This window comes from Pelodiscus sinensis, unplaced genomic scaffold, assembly GCF_049634645.1.
Source record: "Pelodiscus sinensis isolate JC-2024 unplaced genomic scaffold, ASM4963464v1 ctg34, whole genome shotgun sequence".
NCBI lineage: Eukaryota > Metazoa > Chordata > Testudines > Trionychidae > Pelodiscus > Pelodiscus sinensis.
Genome location: NW_027465849.1, coordinates 2,210,339 through 2,233,166, shown reverse-complemented (window position 1 = coordinate 2,233,166; position 22,828 = coordinate 2,210,339). Strand labels below are relative to the sequence as shown.

At 56.3% G+C, this 22,828-nt stretch overlaps 2 protein-coding genes across 2 annotated transcripts in view; one reads left to right on the top strand and one right to left on the bottom strand.

The window, feature by feature from the left end:
- LOC142823756 (T-cell-interacting, activating receptor on myeloid cells protein 1-like) overlaps positions 1 to 13,477 on the bottom strand; it is a 31,566-nt gene extending 18,089 nt beyond the window's left edge. Inside the window, exons 1-4 of the mRNA XM_075915077.1 lie at positions 13,405 to 13,477; positions 11,321 to 11,356; positions 6,450 to 6,734; positions 2,899 to 3,189 (exon numbers count right to left, since the gene is read on the bottom strand). Of these exons, the coding sequence (XP_075771192.1) occupies positions 2,899 to 3,189; positions 6,450 to 6,734; positions 11,321 to 11,356; positions 13,405 to 13,477 (685 nt within the window). The remainder of the gene's footprint in view (positions 1 to 2,898; positions 3,190 to 6,449; positions 6,735 to 11,320; positions 11,357 to 13,404) is intronic.
- Positions 13,478 to 18,721: 5,244 nt separating this feature from the next.
- LOC142823797 (osteoclast-associated immunoglobulin-like receptor) lies at positions 18,722 to 21,695 on the top strand. The gene is made up of 3 exons (XM_075915239.1): positions 18,722 to 19,000; positions 19,570 to 19,857; positions 20,587 to 21,695. Exons 1-3 carry the CDS (start codon positions 18,814 to 18,816, stop codon positions 20,685 to 20,687), a joined length of 576 nt encoding a protein of 191 aa, XP_075771354.1. The 5' UTR covers positions 18,722 to 18,813; the 3' UTR covers positions 20,688 to 21,695.
- The last annotated feature ends 1,133 nt before the right edge of the window (positions 21,696 to 22,828 follow it).

The window sequence follows — 22,828 nt, the reverse complement described above, 5'->3', positions numbered from 1 at the left end:
TTAACGGAAAAGTTTTTCCGTTAAAAGCATTTGTGGAAAAGAGCGTCTAGATTGGCATGGACGCTTTTCCGCAAAAGCACTTTTTGCGGAAAAGCGTCCATGTCTAATCTAGACGCGCTTTTGTGCAAAAAAAGCCCCAATCGCCATTTTCGCCATCGGGGCTTTTTTGCACAAAACAAATCCGAGCTGTCTACACTGGCCCTTTTACGCAAAAGCTTTTGCGCAAGAGAACTTTTGCCTGAATGGGAGCAGCACAGTATTTCCGCAAGAAGCACTGATTTCTTACATGAGATCGTCAGTGTTCTTGTGGAAATTCAATCGGCCAATGCAGACTGCTTTTGCGGAAAAACTTGCCAGTCTAGACACAGCCCTTGACTTTTCCGCAAGAGGCAATGCAAATGAAGTGCAGATTAGCATTTTCCCGCGCTTCGTTTGCATGCTCTCTTTCGTTCCGTGTTTGCGCTAGGGGGTTTTTACACAAAAACAGGCAGCGTGGCAGTTTTGTGCAAAAAACCTTCTTCTGCAAGATCCTTATGCCTGTCCAGGACACTGAACATTTGAAGCCATGAGCCGTTCCATACCCCATATTTCTAACGTTACATACAAGAACGATACATACACCAAAATAAGACACAGACCAGCCGACTGAGCCATTACAATGGTCAGGTTACATGGGGTATTTTATCCAAAGCATCTTTATGGATACAAGTCTGCATAACTCAATGTCATACAACGTGTGGGGGGAGAGGGGGCAGGGCTCCAGCCAGGTCTGTGCTTGGCCTTAGGTCCCTGCTTATCCTGGAATGGCTGGGGGAGTAAGTCCTCCTGGAGGGCCCTGTCCCTCCTCTCTCTGCTCCAGGCTGGGTCCCTGCTCCATAGGCTGGGCACCCGACACTGACTGCAACACCCGATGGGAAGCCAGGAGAGAGAGACAGGAGGGAGGGGAGCCCCAAACCCCACTGCCAGGGAACGGGAAAGGATCCCAGAGCCTTGGGGCTGCTAATCAGTTCTCCCTGCAGGCGGCTGGAGTGCGTCACGGCCACGGGGTGACTTGCCGCTGGCAGAGAGGAGAGCGAAGGCCCTGGCACAAGAACCAGGCCAGCTGTCACCGCCCCTTGAGGGAGAGAGTCCTGTGGCTGATGGAGCTGAGCCGCAGCGTGGTCAGGCCAAGCCGGGCTGGGCGAAGGTGACGACCCGACAAGCTGAGCCAGGGTGCGGGGTGAGAAGCGGGAGGGGAGAAAGTTGAGCCCATTGTGAGGTTTCACCAAAAGCCCTTTGTAAAGGTCCCAGCGAGGGGGCAACCTGGTCCCACCCCCTAAGTGTTTTGCATGATGTACCCTTCCCCCCAGTGTGGGTCTGTTACCTCTGGTTCCAGTCCCTGCCCCCAGCACCATGGGGACAGTCGCGGGGCTGCAGCCGGGGGCTTTTCAAGTCAGCTCAGCCCAGCGCGGGGCTGGTTCTTGCCTGGTTACAACGATTGGTGTTGTCCCCAGTTCCCCTGGGTGCTGGGCCCAGCCGGAAAGGTGCCCGTGGGTTTGACACATGCTGGGGGCTGGGCTGCTCTGTAGGCTGGACAACACCAGCACGATGGGCACAGGGGCTCAGGCTGGGGGGACGATCCCACGTCCTCACTGGTGTGGCTGTATCACAGCCTGTCCCACGGGCAACGGGCGTGGATGGGGCTGCCCCTAAGCCATGGCCCCTAAGGCACCCCCCCACAGCCTCACCTTATAGGACCCAGAACTCTCCCCAGGACGCCCCATGGCGCAGGCTCCCCATCCCACTGGTGTGAGCCATTTCTGCCACCCCCAGCTGGAGGCCCTGGCACAGCCCCAGATGCTCTGGGGCCACTCAGCGGGGCTGGTTCAGTTGGGTTTCACTGCACTGGTCCTTCCGGCTCCATCCTCGTGTCACAGTATCACATTCCTTGGGGTGATGGTGACCCCACTGCCCTTCTCCCAGTGCCAGGACTGCCAGGCTTACGGGTGGAGGACTGGTGGGGGATCACCTCACCTAGTGCCCATCCCTCCTCCAGCTGTGGGCAGCCTCAGCCAAGATCAGCGCCAGGACCCCAGCACCCAGGCCCAGATGGACGATGCTCCCCTGGGTGTAATCTAGGGTGACAAAGGGGAGTGTCAGCAGGTGCTGTAGGGGGTGGAGTGGGGGGGTCCCGCCCGGGTCCCGCCCTCTCCCATCCAATCCATCCCAACCCACCTCGCTGTGTCCTAGGGCAGTAGAACAATGAGGTTCGGGGACATGCCCCCCCCTCCACATTTTACTAGTGGTTCAGGTGGGTGGAGGGCACAGAGCAGCCCCTTGCTGGCTGCTCCTGAAAACACAGCCTGCCCCCACCCCCACCCCGTGACTGCTGATGGGCCTAAAGGAAGTGTCCGGCTGCTTCTTAGCAGCAGGTCTGTGTTTGAGCCTGAGGCTTCGCTTCCCTCCCAAGTCCCTCAGCGCATGGGCTGCGGGAGGAGACACGGCCCCATGAACAGCCTCCATCCCTCCACCTGGGCAAACACTGCAGGAAGCTGCCCCCTAATCTGGGGCTCCAGAGAACCCACCTGCCCTGCTCCGGTACCTGGCCCTGTGCTGCTTGGGTGGGTGGGAGCCGGCGCCGCTCCAGGCTGGGTCAAGTCAGTTCTGCCAGTGGGGGTAGAACCAGTGTCTCTCAGAGCCGGGAGAAGGACGGGGCCAGAACAGCCTCTGCTCTGCAGCTCCCCCGGGGCAGGGATCCCTCCTTCCTCAGCAACAAATCTCCAGACTCCCCAGTGTCTCTGTCCCTGCTTCCTGGCCAGGCGTCCCCTCTGCTGGGCCCAGGACTCAGGGCAGAGCCTGGCTCTGAGGGTCCCATCAGTTCTGAGCCTCCCCAAGGACCCAGCCTGCCGGGCCCCTCACCTGCTACCACCAGCTCCACGGGGTCACTGGGCTGCGAGGAGATGAAGGGCTCTGACTGGGGCCGGTAGCTGCAGCTGTAGCTCCCTCCGTGCTGCCGGCCCACGGGGTGGATGTGGAACTCGGCCCCGTCCCCAGCAGGCTCCATGGGTCGCGGCCGGTTCAGGTCTCCAGCCTGGTGCAGGAAGAACCTCACGTCCTGCCGCGGCCCCTGGCACCGGATGGTGACGTTTGCCCCTAGGGTGGTGACCCCAGTGGGGCTCAGAGAGATGGAGGGTCTGGGCAGGCTGGGATCTGGGCGCAGGAGACAGGCTGTGAGAGCCAGGTCCAGGCAGCCCCCCAGCCCTGTTCTCCCTGGCCAGCCCCATCCACGCGCAGAGCCAGGGGCCCCGGCAGAGATTCTCTCCCAGACCCCAGAGTCTCCCTGACCCAGAATCCCACCCTGAGAGCTGGGTCCCAGCCTCACAGACATGGAGCCGAGGTCCCTAGTTCTTGTGATCCTCATGTGCCATCTGAGGCCCCAGCCACATTCACTGTGCCCTGGACACCGAGCGACTCGGGCACCCAGCAGGGCCCGAGCCTCCCACAGGAAGGGAGTCAGCCTCCCACCCCCAGGAGACAGACAGGAGCTTTATCCCCATTGTACACTGGGGGAAACTGAGGCACAGACAGATTCATCTTCCTTAGCGAGCTCTGGGGGGGAGGCGCTAGCTCCATAATCTGTGTTTACGTCGCACCTGGCAACACAGGGCCTTGCTCATGGCTGGGGCCCTACCTGCTCCCACAGCACAAGGGATCCAGCGCTGCTGAGGCCAAAGTTAGCAAAGATCTCCACGAACTATGGGTTTATAGGGTCCCGGCCTGAGATCCCCAAAGTCTGAGGTGCCTCCCAAAGGGCCACTGTGGGGATCTCAGGCCGGGATCCTATAAACCCATCACACTGGGAGCCCATGGCCATACTAGGAGCTGGGCTAGATCCCCTGAGTCCCAGCCTACCACTGTCCCTACTAAGCCACTGCTTGTCCTGCAGCCCCTGCCTCATTCAGCTCGTCCTGGGCACTGCATGGGGCAGGGACCGGAGAACACAGGGGCCGGGGTCAAGGCAGAGCTGGATTTACTCACTAGTTACGGCCTCAGATTACCAAACTTCATTTTTTTCTTGTAATGCAGTGGGGCCTCGTCAACTTGGGGCCTGAGCATCTGTGACCCCCAAGGAGATTACCTGGATTCCTGGGGCTCTGCCTGCTGGCAGCTCAGGGAGAGGCAAACTGAGTTTCCCTTGTCTCCCCCTCCCTACCAGGGCCAGAGTCTGCCCCGCAACCCTTAGGGAGTGAGATGCTCCTCCCAGAGAGCTCAGGGAGGGGAGGAGTAGCCAGTGTTGGAGGAGTCTGGAGCCAGCCAGGGCAAGGGGAGGACTGGCTGTGTGGGAGCTAGTAAGCCCCAGGCCTGCATGCAGGGTTTTCCCTTGAGAACTGGCCTCTAGGGTTAGCAAGACCCCTCAGCTGAGTTTTATTTCTCCACTGTTGATTCCCAGTTTGTAGAATTTGCTGGGAAACCTCCCCAGCCAGGCTGAGTTGGCTCTCCAGCTCCCTAGGTGAGATCCGTCACCACATGGTCAGCTCCGCTCTGTCTGCTAGTTTAGGGCTGCTGCCTGCTGTGTCTACATTGGCGTGAAGTTTTGCGCCAAAACTTGCTGCCTATCTACACTGGCCACAAGTTCTTGCGCAAGTAAACAGATGCTCTAATGTGTGAAATCAGGGCTTCTTGCGCAAGAACTATGATGCTCCCACTCAGGAATAAGCCCTTTTGCGCAACTGTTCTTGCGCCAGAGGCCCGTGTAGACAGGCAACATGAATTTATTTAGCAAGAAAGTCCTATGGTTAAAATGGCCATTGGAGCTTTCTTGCACAAAAGAGCGTCTACACTGGCACGGATGCTCTTGCACAAAAGCACATCTCTTGTGCAAAGGCACATGCCAGTGTAGACGCTCTCTTCTGGAAGAGTTTTTGCACAAGAATTCTTCCGCAAAAGAGTTCTTGCACAAAATCATGCCAGTGTAGACATAGCCACGTGTGTCTGAATGCTGGGGTAGGAGATTAGTTTTAATTGTAGTGAAGTTGTGTAACCTGCACTTTGAGCCCTGCACCCCTTTGTGGTGAGGGGAAATTCTGGGACCAAAGCAGCCTGATTCCTGCCTGAAGAGGATCCCTGCCAGAAGAGACCAGCCCCTCTGCAGTGACTGAGTCATCTCTCAACCTGAGGCTCATCCATGGAGTGTGTGAGTGCACCATCTTTTAGTCAGGGAATTTGATTGGGGATTTTATAACCTGCTGCATGTTAAACCTGTGGAGGGATTTACCACCTTCTCCCACTTGTGATTCCTTTGGGCTGTACTGGACCCAGTCAGCCCTACTGCAGAGAAGAATTTTGTGGTCATAAGTCATCAAGGACCCCAACAGAGTATGCGTACTAACGGGACACTGAACTTACAGTTGCTGGGCACCGGTGATCCTAAAAATAGTGTTTTACCCTGTTCTGTTTTATTTGTCTCCTGTTTAATATAATTGTGTTTAATATAGTGTATGGCTGCGTCTACACTGGCATGATTTTGTGCAAATACTTTTAACGAAAAAGTTTTTCCGTTAAAAGTATTTGTGCAAGAGAGCGTCTATACTGGCATGTGCCTTTGTGCAAAAGATTTGCTTTTGCGAAAAAGCATTCGTGCCAGTGTAGACGCTCTCTTGTGCAAGAAAGCTCCAATGGCCATTTTAGCCATCGGGCTTTCTTGTGCAAGAAATTGATATTACCTGTCTACACTGGCCTCTTGCACAAGAACACTTGCACAAGAGGGCTTATCCCTGAGTGGGAGCGTCAGAGTATTTGCGCAAGAACCACTGATTTCATACAGTAGAACATCAGTGTCCTTGCGCAAATACTCACGGCCAGTGTAGACAGGCGGCAAGATTTTGTGCAAAAGCACCCACTTTTGCTCAAAATCTTGCCATTGTAGACACAGCCTATGAGTTTGTGTTATTTTCTGGGAGTCTCCAACTACCTGGCAAGACCGTGGGAATTACCCTGGGTTAGAATTTTCCTCCCAAGCTGCCCTGGTGACCCTGACAGGAAGGAGTGAGGGGGGTGGAGGCACCGCCAAATAAATCCATAGGAAAAAATAAAGTTGAGTGTGTGGCGGGATCCAGAAGAGCCCAGACCTGTCCATCCAAACCTGTAAGCAGACTGGCATTAAAGAAGGTAACCAGGTGGAGAGGGGGCGCTGCACATCTCTTAATCCAGCCTTGGACCATGGCATTAAATAGCAACCCACAGTTTAGACTCTTTAGAGGGACAAGGGGCAGCATTCAAGTAGCCAGCCCCGAGTCTCCAGGGGCTACTGCTTCCCGCTGGCTGGGAACCCCCCAGTGACTCCACCCCGGACCTCCAACGTGGTGTCCCCTCAGCGGGGCCCAGGGCAGAGCCTGACTCTGTGCATCCCATCGGGTCTGAGCTCCCTGCCTGTGTGGGTGGGAGCAGGGAGGCCGAGATGGGCCCCTCACCTCTCAGCACCAGCTCTACGGGGTCACTGGGGTACGACACGGTGAATGGCTCCGATTTGCTGTGATAGAAGCAGCTGTAGCTCCCGCCCTGCTCCCGGTGCAGGCTGCTGAGGAGAAACTCTGCCCCAAGCCCATCTGGATCCTCGTGCAGAAAATAGCCTCCCTCTCTCTTCAGCACGAACCGCCTGTCCTGGCGCAGCCCCTGGCACCAGATGGTCACGTCTCTTCCCAGGGACACCCCTTCACTAGGGCGCAGGGAGATGCTGGGCTTGGGGTCGCTGGGCTCTGCAGTGGGAAGCAGACAGGCCGTGAGACGAGCCCTGTCACTCAGCCCTGGGGCCCGTCCTCACAACGCGATCTAAGCGGAGGGTAATAGGGCAGCCCAGTCTCCAGGGTCCATTCACTCCCTGGCTTCTCCTTGGGAGGTCTGGGAGCCAGGACTCCTGGGTTCTCTCCTGGCTCTGGGAGGGCAGTGGGGGCTAGTGGTTGAAGCAGGGGCTGAAGGTGAGAACTTCTGATTTCTGTCCCTGGCTTGGGTTTCCAGGCGTACATTTTTTGACCAAAACTCTCTGCTGAAAAGGGACCCTGTGTCCCAGTCAGCAGTGCAGGGGGGCTAAGGCAGACACCCTGCCTGCGTTGCGCTCGAAGTGTGTGGGGGCAGGGCCTCAGGGAAAAAGTGGGGCAGGGCCATGCCTTGGAGAAGGCGTGGAGCTGAGGGCTTTTGCCAATAGAAACTTGAGAAACCGCGTCTCTGGCTCTGGGAGTCTGTCACGCTGCTGGATTTTAATGTGAACAGGCAAATCATTATTGCACCCTCTGTTGTGTATTTGTCCCCAAATTCTTTGCAAAGTGGGCCAGGCGGGGCGTCTAATGAACGCGCATGCTTAGCTGAGTCTATTTATCCTACGTACATGCATGTATAATGTTGGTAGGTAGGTAAAGTTATGACTATGGGCACTGTACTTGTATTTTACATGTTTTCTGTCTGGGATACAGCAGAGGCAGGCGTCACCCACCTATTGGACAATGGCTCTTAAGCGTTGCCAATAGGCACCTGAGGAATTCTGATGCAAACCTGCAGACCAGCAGGTACGCCGTGGCCTCTTGCCTAAAAGGACATGGGCAAGTTAGTTGATCAGCTCCATTTTGGGCCTCTTGAAATGCTTCCTAGAATACTCAAGGAGCTGATAGAGGAGGTATCTGAACCTTTAGCTATTGTCTTTGAAAAGTCATAGAAGTCAGAAGAGATTCCAGAAGACTGGAAAAGGGAAAGAAAAGTGGCCATCTATAGAAAGGGAAATAAGGACAACCCAGGAAAGTATAGACCAGTCAGTTTAACTTCTGTGCCAGGGAAGATAATGGAGTAAATAATTAAGGAATTCATCTGCAAATATCCGGAAGATAATAAGGGGATAGGTAACAGACAGCATGGGTTTGTAAAGAACAAATCATGTCAAACCAATCTGATAGCTTTCTTTGATAGGATAAGTCTTGTGGATAAGGGAGAAGCAGTGGACGTGATATGCCTACATTTTAGTAAAGCATTTGATATGGTCTCGCGTGACCTTCTTATCAATAAACTAGGGAAATGAATCATAGATGGGGCTTCTATAATGCGGGTGCATAACTGGCTGGATAACCATTCTAAGAGAGTAGTTATTAACAGTTCACAATCCTGCTGGAAAAGCATATCAAGTGAGTTCCACGGGGGTCTGTTCAATATCTTCATCAACGATTTGACGATGGAATAGATAGTACACTTATTAAGTTTGCAGATGATACCAAGCTGGGAGGGGTTGCAGCTGCTTTGGAGGATCGGGTCATAACTCAAAATGATCTGGATAAACTAGAGAAATGGGCTGAGATAAACAGGATGATGTTTAATAAGGAAAAATGCAAACTACTCCATTTAGGAAGGAACAATCCATTTCACACATACAGAATAGGAAGTGACTGTCTAGGAAGGAGTCCCGCAGAAAGGGATTTAGGGGTCATAGTGGAATGCAAGCTAAATAAGTGTCAAGAGTGTGATACTGTTGCAAAAAAAGCCAACATGATTCTGGGATGTGTTAACAGGAGTTTTGTGAGCAAGACACAAGAAGTCATTCCTACACTCTACTCTGCACTGATTAGGCCTCAGTTGGAGTATTGTGTCCAGTTCTGGCCATCACATTTCAAGAAAGATGTGGAGAAATTGGAGAACATCCAGAGAAGAGCAACAAAAATAATAAAAGGTCTAGAAAACATGATCTATGAGGGAAGACTGAAAGAATTGGGCTAGTTTAATTTGGAAAAGAGGAGACTGAGAGGGGACATGATAGCAGTTTTCAAGTATCTAAAAAGAGTGTTACAAGGAGGAAGGAGAAAACATTTTCTCTTTGGCCTCTGATGGCAAGACAAGTAACAATGGGCTTAAACTGCAACAAGGGAGGTTAAAGTTGGACATTAGAAAAATCTTCCTAAGTGTCAGGGTGGTTAAGCACTGGAATCAATTGCCTAGGGAGGTTGTGGAATCTCCATCTCTGGAGATAGTTAGGAGCTGGTTGGATAGACATCTATCAGGGATGATCTAGACGGTGTTTGGTCCTACCATAAGGGCAGGGGACTGGACTTGATGATCTCGTGAGGTCCCTTCCAGTTCTGATGTTCTATAATCACTCAGGAGAACAATGGATTTCTCTCTAAATGGGCAAGGTGATAAAAGGATCCTGGGGGTTCCTCCATCTTTGTCTTCAATCCTGTTCTTGTTTCAGAAGCATCTTTGTGGTAAACAGAGAGCCAGGAAGAAGCGTTGGCCCATCGTAATAAAGGATGTACTTCAGAAACTTTTAAGCTAGCAGTTTGCTACATCTCTGCTAAGAACTTGCATCAAGAACTTGATGATTGATGTACGTGATGTGCCATCTTTAACAATCCTACTCTCAACCTTTTCTTTCTTTTTATCCATAAACCTTTAGGCTGTGTCTAGACTGGCAAGTTTTTCCACAAAATCATCTGCTTTTGCGGAAAAACTTGCCAGCTGTCTACACTGGCCGCTTGAATTTCCGGAAAAGCACTGACGATCTCATGTAAGATTGTCAGTGCTTTTCCGGAAATACTATGCTGCTCCCATTCGGGCAAAAGTCTTTTTCCGAAAGACTTTTGTGCCAAAGGGCCCGTGTAGACAGCACAGTACTGTTTTCCGCAAAAAAGCCCCGATCGCAAAAATGGTGATCGGGGCTTTTTTGCGGAAAAGCGCGTCTAGATTGGCCACGGATGCTTTTCCACAAAAAGTGCTTTTGTGGAAAAGCATCCTGCCAATCTAAACGTGCTTTCCCGAAAATGCTTTTAATGGAAAAGTTTTCCATTAAAAGCATTTTTGGAAAATCATGCCAGTGTAGACGAAGCCTTAGATTTTAGATTCTAAAGGACAGGCCCAGAGTGCTCCTTTGGATAAGATCTAAGATGTAAATTGACCTTGGACTGTGGCTGGTCCTTTGGGCCTGGGAGAACCCTTTTGGGTTTGGTGAGAGGGGTTTCCTTAGCCTCTCACCTGTGGAAGGTGCGGTGCTGGTTGTGGCACAGGTAAAGCTGGAGTATCTAAGGTGATTTGCTTGTATCATTTCCTGCTGGCCAGAGTGGCAGCTGAAGTGCTCTGTGTGACTGGTTTGGTGCCTTATAGAGGGGGGCCCCATACCTTGGACTGTCAGTAGACCTGGTTCTAAGAAGTTTGCTCTGATTTGACCTCTAAGCGGTGCCCCCAGACCACCTGTTACATTACAGGGTGGGAGGGGGGCTGGGGTCTAGTGGATGACAGCAAGGCTCCTGGGTTCTCTGCACAAAGCCATCCCTGATGTGCAGGCATGTGTGGAATTCTTCCCCACACTGCGGTTAGGAACCTTCAGCTCTTGCGTCACCCCATAACTTATCTGTCACCTGGGAAAGGCCCCCTGCCCTGCAGCTCCCCCCTGGGGCAGGGATCACTCCTCCCTCTGCCCTGTATCTCCAGCAACAACAGCTGCCCCCTGGCTGGGGACCCCCCACCCCAGTGACTCCCTAGCCAGGCATCCCCTCTGCTGCGCCCAAGGCTGGGTGCAGAGCCTGTCCGAGCAATAGGACCCCCAAGGGCCTGGCCAGGTGTGGGCCTGGGAGCGGGACACTGAGCTAGGCCCCTCACCTGCGACAATGATCTTGATGAGGTTGCTGGGATGTGACCAGCGACTTGGTTCCATTATGGAACGATATTCGCAGGTGTAGTTCCCGGCATCTCCCTGGCCGACACTGGGGAGGGGAAACTCAGCCACGCTCCCAGCAGGCACCAACTGTTGCTGCAGGTTCAGGTGCCCAGTTTTATGCAGAAAGAACTTGAGTCTCAGGTGCTGACCCTGACAACGGACAGTGACGTTTTCCCCGGTCATCACCACCGCACTGGGGCTCACCCAGACGAGGGGCTTGGGGTATTCACACTCTGCATTCAACAAAAGACAGGAGATAAACAGGGAGATACAAGCTCCCCCTCCCACCCTGCTGACTCAGCCCATGTCGTGGTTATACAGAGGGGAGCTAGAGCCCACAGACGCTGTTAGTGTCTGTATGAGCTCAAATAAATTCATGTCGTCCCCACCGACCTGCATAGCCCTGGGGGCAGGACACTGAACCAGGAGACGGATCAGACCCCGGCTGCTTCCTCAGACCCCAGGAGCCAGATTCGGTTCCTAGTTACTCTGTGAAATGTGTGTGCAGGGGAGGGGTCAGCAGGGAAGGGGTCTGAGCTCACAGGGCGATTTTGGGTTGAGTTCTGGGGAAGGTTCAGGCTCTGTTCCTCTTTTCCTCACCCACAAAAGCCCCCTCCCATCCCCGATCCCACCTTCCTCCCACAGACAGATACTCACCTGCCCACACCCCTCTGTGCCCGGCCAGCCAGCAGCCTGGAGAGGAGAAAGCTCCTCAGTGACCAAGCCCCAGAGATTCAATTTCCCCCCTTGAATTCCCAGGATTCCCCGACCGTGGGCACACACTCTGGACTCAGATCCCGCTCCACTTGGCACACCCTGGTCTCAGATCTCCACCCCCCCCCCCCATGGGCACACACCCTGGTCTCAGATCCTCCCTCCCCCATGGACACACGCTCTGGCTGTCTCTGATAGTCACTGAGGGTATGTCTACACTACAGCGCTAATTCGAACTAACGCGTCTAGAACTAAAAACTAGTTCGAATTAGCATTTTGCTAATTCGAACTAGCAAGTCCACATTGAGTGGACTCTGAACAGGGCTTAAGGATGGCCGGAAGCAGTGCCGGCAGGGCATCAGAGGAGGACTTAGAGCGTGGAGATGCTGTCTCAGGCTAGCCGAGGGCTGCGCTTAAAGGGTCCCAAGCCCCACCCCGGACAGACAGTTCTAAGGGGTGCCCCGCTTGAAAACCAGTCCTGGCTTGGATTGCCCGGAGTACCCACACTGGGCACATCACACCACTCGGTCATCAGCCCGGCTGCACTTGCCGCAGGCTGCCATCTGGGGAGAGGGGGCAATCGGGGGGCTGCAGGAGAGCTTCCAGCCCCAGAAGCCCGCAGAGCCAGCCCAGTCCTCCCCATCAGGGGCTCGTACCCCATTCCTCCCTCTCCTCCTTCCACTTACCCTTCCCTAGCCTCCCTTCTTATTGATGTACAAAATAAAGATAACGTTTCTTCCAACATTGACTCTGTCTTTATTGAACAAAACTGGGGGAGACTGGGAAAAGGAGGTGGGAGAGGGGAAGAGAAAGGCTGGGAGAGGGGAGGGCAACTAACATGATCAGGGGTTGGGAACAGGTCCCAGATGAAGAGAGGCTACAGAGATTGGGACTGTTCAGCTTAGAAAAGAGGAGACTGAGGGGGGATATGATAGAGGTCTATAAAAGCACGAGTGGTGTGGAGAGGGTGCATAAGAAAAGGTCTTCATGAGTTCCCATAAAGAAGGACTAGAGGACACCAAAGGAAAGGAATGGGTAGCAGGCTTGAAACTAGTAAGAGCAAGTTGTTGTTGACAAAGCAAATAGTCAACCTGCGGAACTCCTTGCTGCAGGAGGCTGTGAAGGCTAGAACTAGAACAGAGTTTAAAGGGAAGTGAGATCAAGTCATGGAGGTTGGGTCCATGGAGTCCTATTAGCCAGAGGGTAGGAGTGGTGTCCCTGCCCAAAGTTTGTGGAAGGCTGGAGAGGGATGGCACGAGACAAATGGCTTGGTCACTGTCTTCGGTCCATCCCCTCCAGGGTCCCTAGGGTTGGCCGCTGTCGGCACACAGGCTACTGGGCTAGATGGACCTTTGGTCTGACCCAGGACGGCCATTGTAAGCTCAGGGCTCAGGGTCGGGGGTCTCAGTGGACCCCCTTGATTTTCATGCACACCCCCTCCTGGGTGGCCAGGCTGGCAGCTCTCCTGCCCTAGCCAGCCACTTTCCTGTGCCTAGTGCAGAGATCGTGGACGAGGTCCACGATGTCCGCACTAGCCCAGGAAAGTACCCGCCTCTTGCGGTCCAGGGCAAGCTCCCGGGAGCCGCCATCCTGGTCCCGGGAAGAGGGGGTGGGCTGGGGGACATCGGGTGGGTGCCTCTGTGCCGTGCCAGGTGCAGGGTCTGCTGGCTGGGTGCTGGCAGGCTTGCACCTGGCACCGGCACCATAGCCAGCCCGTGCCCCTTTAAGGGGTCCGGGGCCGGGAGGGGGGCATAGAGTTTCCCTGGTGTTGGCCAGAGTGGCCACCAGGGAAAGCTGGGGAGGGCTAGCCTCCCACTAGTTCGAATTAAGGGGCTACACACCCCTTAATTCGAACTAGTAAGTTCGAACTAGGCTTAATCCTCGTAAAATGAGGTTTTCCTAGTTCGAACTAAGCGCTCCGCTAGTTCGATTTAAATTCGAACTAGCGGAGCGCTAGTGTAGCGGCTATGAATGTTAGTTCGAACTAACGTCCGTTAGTTCGAACTAACATTGTAGTGTAGACATACCCTGAGGAAGAGGAGTGTGAGAGCTGATGTCATGACAGAGCAATGAGGGCCCCTTCAGTGCTGTCTCCAACATCCCAAATCTGGCTGCACCCAGCCCCGAATCAAGCCCTGAGCCGGGGCTGCACTTACTGGAAGCCGGCGATGGCTTGTCTCTTGCTGCGCTCTTCACACCTTGTCTCTAAGCTGCCAGGAAAATCTCTTGTGGTCAGAATAAGCAAAGGTACCTGCAAAACCAGGAAATTAAGGGACCGTGCCCTGACCAAGTGTCATGTAGTTCTCAGCTCCTCTGTCCCTGTGTGTGGGTGGGTCACTTCCCTTGAGAGGGTATGTCTACACTACCACTCTAGTTCGCACTAGGGTGGTTAATGTAGTCATACAAACTGGTAAATGAAGCCCAGGATTTGAATTTCCCGGGCTTCATTTGCATCTTGCCGGGCGCCGCCATTTTTAAATGTCCGTTAGTTCGGACTCCGTGCCCACGGCTACACGCGGCACGAACTAGGTAGTTCAGATTAGGCTTCCTATTCCAAACTATCTGTACTCTTTGTGGAACGAGGTGTAACGATAGTTCGGAAAAGGAATCCTAATCCGCACTATCTAGTCCGTGCCGCGTGTAGCTGCGGGCACGGAGTCCGCACTAATGGACATTTAAAAATGGTGGCAGCCGGCAACATGCAAATGAAGCCTGGGAAATTCAAATCCCGGGCTTCATTTGCCAGTTCGTATGACTACATTAACCACCCTAGTGCGAACTAGGGTGGTAGTGTAGACATACCCTCCTTGTTCTGTTCAGTTGCCCCCTTCTTCCCGCCGAGCCTCCAATACCCCCCTCCAACAGCCTCTCCTCTGTCCTTTGTCTTCTGTCCAAGCAAACAGGGTCACTTGGGCCCCTTTTTTCTCCCCTCCCCTCTCCTCCACCCTGTTCTTGTTTCAGAAGCATCTTTGTGGTAAACAGAGAGCCGGGGAGAAGCGTTGGCCCATCGTAATAAAGGATGTACTTCAGAAACTTTTAAGCTAGCAGTTTGCTACATCTCTGCTAAGAGCTTGCATCAAGAACTATACTATGCTGCTCCCGTTCGGGCAAAAGGGCCAGTGTAGACAGCACAGTACTGTTTTCCGCAAAAAAGCCCTGATCGCAAAAAGTGCTTTTGCGGAAAAGCATCCCCCCACTCCAGGCTGGAACCAGCTGGACAGGTCTCTGGGGGCCGCTCTCTGCAGCCCAATGTCTTCCCACTGGTTAGACCCAGCTGGGCTACGCAAGCCGGGGTCTCCCGGTCACCAGGGCACCGGTCACTGGGGGCTCCGGTTCCTCTAGTTCCTGTAACAACAAATCCCCTCCCCCTCCTTTTGCTACACCAGTGACTCCCAGGGGCAGTGAGTGCACCCCTGCCCCCATGCAAACCCCTTTTGAACTCCCCCAGCTCCCCCGCTCCTTCACAGGGGAAGTGACTCGCCCACACACGGAGGAGCTGAGAACTGCATGACACTTAGCCAGGTGATGGTCAACTCAGTTTCCTGGTTTTGCCGAGACCTCTGCTTACCCTGACCACATGAGAGTTACCCGGCGGCTTAGACATAAGGTGTGTGGTGCTCAACAAGAAACAAGCCATCGCCGGCTTCCAGTAAGTGCAGCCCCTGGCTCAGGGCTTGATTTGGGTGCAGCTGAACATGGGAAATTGGTGGCAGTGCTGAGGGGTCCCTCACTGCTCTGTCATGACATCGGCTCTCACGGTCCTCTTCCTCGGTGAGTATCAGAGACAGCCAGAGCGTGTGCCCATGGGGGGGGGGAATAAGAGACCAGGGCGTGTGCCCATGGGGGGATCTGAGACCAGGGCGTGTGCCCATGGGGGGGGGAATAAGAGACCAGGGCGTGTGCCCATGGGGGGATAAGAGACCAGGGCGTGTGCCCATGGGAGGATAAGAGACCAGGGCGTGTGCCCATGGGGGGATAAGAGACCAGGGCGTGTGCCCATGGGGGGATAAGAGACCAGGGCACGTGCCCATGGGGGGATCTGAGACCAGGGCGTGTGCCCATGGGGGGGATAAGAGACCAGGGCGTGTGCCCATGGGGGGATAAGAGACCAGGGCGTGTGCCCATGGGGGGATAAGAGACCAGGGCACGTGCCCATGGGGGGATCTGAGACCAGGGCGTGTGCCCATGGGGGGGATAAGAGACCAGAGCGTGTGCCCATGGGGGGGATAAGAGACCAGGGCGTGTGCCCATGGGGGGATAAGGGACCAGGGCGTGTGCCCATGGGGGGGATCTGAGACCAGGGCGTGTGCCCATGGGGGGGATAAGAGACCAGGGCGTGTGCCCATGGGGGGGATAAGAGACCAGGGCGTGTGCCCATGGGGGGGGGATCTGAGACCAGGGCGTGTGCCCATGGGGGGGGATAAGAGACCAGGGCGTGTGCCCATGGGGGGGATAAGAGACCAGGGCGTGTGCCCTTGGGGGGGGATAAGAGACCAGGGCGTGTGCCCATGGGGGGATAAGAGACCAGGGCGTGTGCCCTTGGGGGGGGATAAGAGACCAGGGCGTGTGCCCATGGGGGGATAAGAGACCAGGGCGTGTGCCCTTGGGGGGGGATAAGAGACCAGGGCGTGTGCCCATGGGGGGATCTGAGACCAGGGCGTGTGCCCATGGGGGGATAAGAGACCAGGGCGTGTGCCCATGGGGGGGGGATAAGAGACCAGGGCGTGTGCCCATGGGGGGGGATAAGAGACCAGGGCGTGTGCCCATGGGGGGGGGATAAGAGACCAGGGCGTGTGCCCATGGGGGGGGATAAGAGACCAGGGCGTGTGCCCATGGGGGGGGATAAGAGACCAGGGCGTGTGCCCATGGGGGGGGATAAGAGACCAGGGCGTGTGCCCATGGGGGGATAAGAGACCAGGGCGTGTGCCCATGGGGGGGATAAGAGACCAGGGCGTGTGCCCATGGGGGGGATAAGAGACCAGGGCGTGTGCCCATGGGGGGGGGATAAGAGACCAGGGCGTGTGCCCATGGGGGGGGATAAGAGACCAGGGCGTGTGCCCATGGGGGGGGATAAGAGTCCAGGGCGTGTGCCCATGGGGGGATAAGAGACCAGGGCATGTGCCCATGGGGGGGATAAGAGACCAGGGCGTGTGCCCATGGGGGGATAAGAGACCAGGGCGTGTGCCCATGGGGGGATCTGAGACCAGGGCGTGTGCCCATGGGGGGGATAAGAGACCAGGGCGTGTGCCCATGGGGGGATAAGAGACCAGGGCGTGTGCCCATGGGGGGGATAAGGGACCAGGGCGTGTGCCCATGGGGGGGATAAGGGACCAGGGCGTGTGCCCATGGGGGGGATAAGAGACCAGGGCGTGTGCCCATGGGGGGGATAAGGGACCAGGGCGTGTGCCCATGGGGGGATAAGAGACCAGGGCGTGTGCCCATGGGGGGATCTGAGACCAGGGCGTGTGCCCATGGGGGGGATAAGAGACCAGGGTGTGTGCCCATGGGGGGATAAGAGACCAGGGCGTGTGCCCATGGGGGGATCTGAGACCAGGGCGTGTGCCCATGGGGGGGATAAGAGACCAGGGCGTGTGCCCATGGGGGGATCTGAGACCAGGGCGTGTGCCCATGGGGGGATAAGAGACCAGGGCGTGTGCCCATGGGGGGGATAAGAGACCAGGGCGTGTGCCCATGGGGGGATCTGAGACCAGGGCGTGTGCCCATGGGGGGATAAGAGACCAGGGCGTGTGCCCATGGGGGGGATAAGAGACCAGGGCGTGTGCCCATGTGGGGGATAAGAGACCAGGGCACGTGCCCATGGGGGGGATAAGAGACCAGGGCGTGTGCCCATGGGGGGGGATAAGAGACCAGGGCGTGTGCCCATGGGGGGGGGAATAAGAGACCAGGGCGTGTGCCCATGGGGGGATAAGGGACCAGGGCGTGTGCCCATGGGGGGGATAAGAGACCAGGGCGTGTGCCCATGGGGGGATAAGGGACCAGGGCGTGTGCCCATGGGGGGGGATAAGAGACCAGGGCATGTGCCCATGGGGGGGGATAAGAGACCAGGGCGTGTGCCCATGGGGGGGGATAAGAGACCATGGTTAGGATGCAGTCGCTCTGGGTCTGGTCCTAATGAAGCGTCTCTTCTCCAGGCTGCTGGTTGGCTGGGCAGAGCAAGGTTTCAGAACGTGAGTATCTGTGGGGCAATGGGGGGCCAGGGAACATTAATGACATGGATGGGGGAGGGGAAAAGAATTGAACTCTGAATCTTCCACTCCCAAAACACTCAAATCAATCTCCCTGAATTTACCTAGGGGCAAGCTAAGTGACTGTGGATTGAATCCAGGAGTGACCTGGCCCTGCCCCCAGTGCAGTCAGGAGTGACTCTGGATTGACCCCAGGGGCTGAGATCAGAGTCTGACATGGTGGATCAAGAGGTGGCAAAGCCGAAATGTGTGTTTGCCAAGTCTGTGAGGACAGGGCTGTCTCTGGACACCCAGGGGCTGGGTGGGGAGGAGGCAGGACGTACAGACAGACACACACCGACAGGACAGGGCTGTCTCTGGACACCCAGGGGCTGGGTGGGGCCGAGGCAGGACGTACAGACAGACACACACCGACAGGACAGGGCTGTCTCTGGACACCCAGGGGCTGGGTGGGGCGGAGGCAGGACGTACAGACAGACACACACCGACAGGACAGGGCTGTCTCTGGACGCCCAGGGGCTGGGTGGGGCCGAGGCAGGACGTACAGACAGACACACACCAACAGGACAGGGCTGTCTCTGGACACCCAGGGGCTGGGTGGGGCCGAGGCAGGGCGTACAGACAGACACACACCGACAGGACAGGGCTGTCTCTGGACACCCAGGGGATGCGTGGGGCGGAGGCCGGATGTACAGACAGACACACACCGACAGGACAGGGCTGTCTCTGGACACCCAGGGGCTGGGTGGGGCGGGGGCAGGACGTACAGACAGACACACACCGACAGGACAGGGCTGTCTCTGGACACCCAGGGGCTGGGTGGGGCGGAGGCAGGATGTACAGACAGACACACCGACAGGACAGGGCTGTCTCTGGACACCCAGGGGCTGGGTGGGGCGGAGGCAGGACGTACAGACAGACACACACCGACAGGACAGGGCTGTCTCTGGACACCCAGGGGCTGGGTGGGGCGGAGGCAGGACGTACAGACAGACACACACCGACAGGACAGGGCTGTCTCTGGACACCCAGGAGCTGGGTGGGGCGGAGGCAGGACGTACAGACAGACACACACCAACAGGACAGGGCTGGCTCCTACCCCACTCGCCTGTTGGGTTTTTTTTTCATCCAGAGAGAAAATTCCCTAAACCCTCCCTGTCCGTGAGCCCCTGGAGGGTGGCTGCGCTGGGGGAAAATGTCACCTTCCAGTGTGAGGGGGAGCAGCCAAACATGAGGTTTGTTCTGTATAACAACGGACGCCAGGTGAGGACGCAGGAGCCATCTGGGCGTGTGGCCGTATTCCCCATGCCGGGCGTGGGACTGAAAACCAGAGGGAGCTACACCTGCCAGTTTCACACCACATCCAACACCACTGAGTGGTCACGGTACAGCGACCCCGTGGAGCTGGCGGTAGCAGGTGAGGGGCCCGACTCAGCATCCCCAATCCCAGCCTCACACCTAGCCAGACCCCCTTGGCCCAATGGGACACTCTGAGCCTGGTGGACAGCAGGGATGGGGTCACTGGCGGGTTCCCCGAACCAGGGAGAGCTGCAGAGCAGGAGAATTTCCATACGAGACCCTGCCCTGGGCTCTGGGAAGGTACAGAGGGGTGGGACCCAGGGCAGGGTACCGCTGGTTCGGGTCCATCGGCTGATTGGTTCTGTTGGGTCTCATCGCTCTCTGGTTTCAGCTGTGGTTCTGTTTGGACCTGCAGTGGAGAGGTCTCACCTAGGGCAGTGGGTGGAGTGAGATGGGAACTCCCTGGCATGGGTCAGAGGTACATTGGGGGCAGTCCCAGGCCAGGGCAGCCAGTGACGCTGGGGGTCCCCCTCCTGGCCAGTGGGGCTGGGTCGTTCTGGGTTGCCCAGTCCCAGGGAGACGAGGGTACAGTGACTCAGGGCAGCCTGTGGGCCGCAAAGGGTGAAAACTGCGAGACTCCAGGGAGCGGCTGGGGTCAGTGTCTCACCCTCTGTCTCCTGAGTACAGATAAATACCCCAAACCCGCCATCTCTCTGAGCCCCGCTGGAGCAGCTGCCCTGGGGCAGGATGTCGCCGTTCGTTGCTGGGCTGCTCTCCTGGATGCCAAGTTCTTTCTGGTGAAGGTCAGGGATCGGACCCCACTGGGACGCGCAGAGCCTGTCGGGGTCGGGGGGGAGTTTCTCCTCCGTGGTGTGAGATGGGGAGACGGAGGCAACTACGCCTGCTATTACCACCTCGCGGCAGATCCCTTCGCCTGGTCCCAGCCCAGCAACCCTGTGGAGCTGGTGATAGCAGGTGAGGGGCCGGGCTCAGTGTCCCTGCTCCCAGCCCCCTGCCCGGCTGGACTCCCACACCGCAGGGAGCTACGGAGCTGGGATCTTTCCAAGAGGATGCTCCCCGCAGCCTGCCCCACTCTAGGGACACACACAGACATCAGGGCCAGGGGCTGCTCCCTCCGCATTGGTTGCCAGGGGAGGGATGGAGGAGGGGCAGCAACTTCTCCATCCAGTTGTGAGATTGGGGAGGGGAGTGAGCCTCTTGCTCAGACACAAACCAGTTGCTCACAGGGCAGCCAGAGGCTCCCTCTGCGACAGGTGGGGCCATCAGTGGCCATGGGAATGCCCTGGAGGTCCCTCTGACGCAGCCAGGAGCAGCCAGCATGGCAGGCGGGACACCGGGCTAGATGGGCCCATTAGCTGGCGCTGCGAAGCCTGGCTCCTGCCGTGGTGATGAGGGAGGTTGGGACTGGAAATGACTGAGACAAACAGACAGATGCTGGAGGAGCCAGTGTCCACCTAGAGCAGGTTCAAGCCACTGGCTGGATCTCAAGGGGCGGGAGGAACAGGTAGAGCAAGAGGAGGCAGATGGGATCCATACATGGCTGGATGGGGGGTGGCACGGAGGTAGGGTGCTGCGGTGGGGTTGTGCGCTGGGGGGAAAAAAGGCAGAGGGGCCCCTGTGCATCCCGCTGTCTCATCCCCTGGAAACAGCTCCTGACACCCCCTCCCTCTCTGTCTCCCCCAGATTACACCTGGGGCAACATCGTCCGTCTGGCCCTGGGCACCGGGGTCCTGCTGGCCTTGGTGCTGATGGTGGCGCAGGCTGCTGACAGAGACGGGCGGTAATTGCAATGACCTGCCTGTACCCCCCACTCCCCCAGTCACTACAGCCGGGCAGTCCCAGCATGGGGGAGGGTCAGCAGGGTCACCATCACCCCGAGCGACGTGACGCCACATCGTCAGGATGAAGCTGGAAGGATCAGAGCATCCGAACCCATCTGAGCAGGCCCTGCTGAACGGCCCCAGGGCATCTGGATGGGCCCGGATCAGCGTGGGGCTGGGGGAGGAGCTACGCCAGGGTCTTTGGGGGTGGCAGAAATGGCTAACAGCAGTGGGCTGGGGAGACTGTGCCATGGGGCGCCTGTGGAGAGCTCTGGGCGCTGCAAGCTGGGTGGGGCCATGGGGCTGGAACCAGGAGTGAACAGCCCCAGAAGGGGAGGGAGCAGCGTCACGTCCAGGCTGCTCCCTACTCCCTCGCTGGGTCCCTTACAAAGGGCCTTTGGTAAAACCCTTCAATGGGCTGAACTCTCTCTCCTCCCCCATCCCACCCTGCGTCCCGGCTCAGCTTGTCTGGTCCTCACCTTCCCCAGCCCACCCCAGCAGCCTAGCTCCATGTGGCCACACAGGACTGTCCATGAAGGCACCAGGATCCTATCCCCTCCCCTGGCAGTGGGATTTTCCACCCCTCTGGGGCTCCCCCTTCTCCTGGCTTCCCATCCGGTGCTGCACGCGGTGCCCAGTGTGAGGCCAAACGTGTCACTGCCCAGGGGTCAGGGTCACCGTGCAGCTAACGCACCCACTTGTCACCCACCTGCGCCCAGCACCCAACACCGGACCCACAAGATAGATTTCACCTGCTGTTTCCAGCCTGTCTCCCCCGCCACACGCCTGCCCGTTTTCGAATGTGTGGAAGACGCACTGCAAAGAGCGGCAGGGACACAAGTGTTTGAGGGACAGGCTGAGGGCCGGGTGCAGGAGAGAACAGGAATTTGAGAGCAGACAAAAGGAGAGCTGGGGTCTTGTCAGAGGGGAGACGGGCTGAGGTTGGGGAGGCTGCAGGGGGCAGGATGGGAATCTGAGAGGAGATGGGATGGGGAATGAGGGTTGCAGAGGGAAGGGGGGAGATGTGCCGAGGTTGGTACAAGGAGCGAAGCGGGGAGAGACAGGCAGGGTCAGATTATCCAGTCAGTACAGTGACTAGGGGCCACAGAAAATGTAGGGCCTACAAAATATTCCTAATTGATGCAAAAATAAGAAAAGAAAACTGTTAAATCATACTTACTAATTTGCTATTATTAGAATACACATGCAAATGATATCGTACCTGTTGTTAATATTTGTATCTCTTCAAAAACAGCCCTGTTCAAGTATTAGCACTTTATCATTGGGTCTTAAGCGGGGTTGCATATACATGCACATATGTATGGAGACAGTTTCTTTCACACTGATGGGCATTAATACAAAGATTAAGGCAAGACTACACAACACACAGGCCCCATTTAAGTCAGTTCTGCTGATATTAATAAAATGCATTTTTTACCCAATTTCCACCCATCTGACAGCACTTTTAATGACCAATGACAGTCCAGGAATTTAGCTACTAAAATGCATACCAACAGGAGACCATTATATAGACTCCTTTTTTGTTTTGGCTTCCACCCATAGGCTGTAAACAAATGGGCTGTTCCACCCATAGCCCTGTTCTAAAGCCTGAAGGGGCCAATATCAGCAGCCCTATGGATCTTACACTCATCTAGGATGGGGACGATTCAAGGTCCAGTTTCTGATGCAGACTGGAGACCTGTAACAGGATTCACCATACCCCAGAGCAGGCCTGTGAAGAGAATTTTTTTGCTCAGGAGGGTAGCATATGCCCTGGGCCTTGCTATCTCTCCTGTTACGGACATTTGAGGCAGGGGAAACAATTGTCAGTGAGGTCAAATAAATCTAGATTCCTGTTCTGTGAGGATGATGCTGGAGAGAGACGGGAAGTGAGAGGAAATGAGGACTCCAGGGACACTAAAGAGAGAGAAAGGCAGAGAGAAAAACGAAGAAGCAGGCACCTGAGACAATGAGAAGCCATTCAGTCCCCACATCAACCTGAACAATCTGTGGTTTGAGGCTGAACTTTCCACTCAGCTGCCTGCCCTGTCTCTGCTCTCACAAAAAACAACAGCTGCTTCCCCTGCCGGGCCACAGACATGGAG

Bases quoted from the DNA above. Each gene is read 5' to 3' on its own strand.
- LOC142823797 (XM_075915239.1), top strand. From the start codon at position 18,814: ATGAGGTTTGTTCTGTATAACAACGGACGCCAGGTGAGGACGCAGGAG. The intron at 19,001-19,569 runs GTGAGGGGCCCG...TCCTGAGTACAG, and splicing joins CGTGGAGCTGGCGGTAGCAG to ATAAATACCCCAAACCCGCC. The intron at 19,858-20,586 runs GTGAGGGGCCGG...TGTCTCCCCCAG, and splicing joins TGTGGAGCTGGTGATAGCAG to ATTACACCTGGGGCAACATC.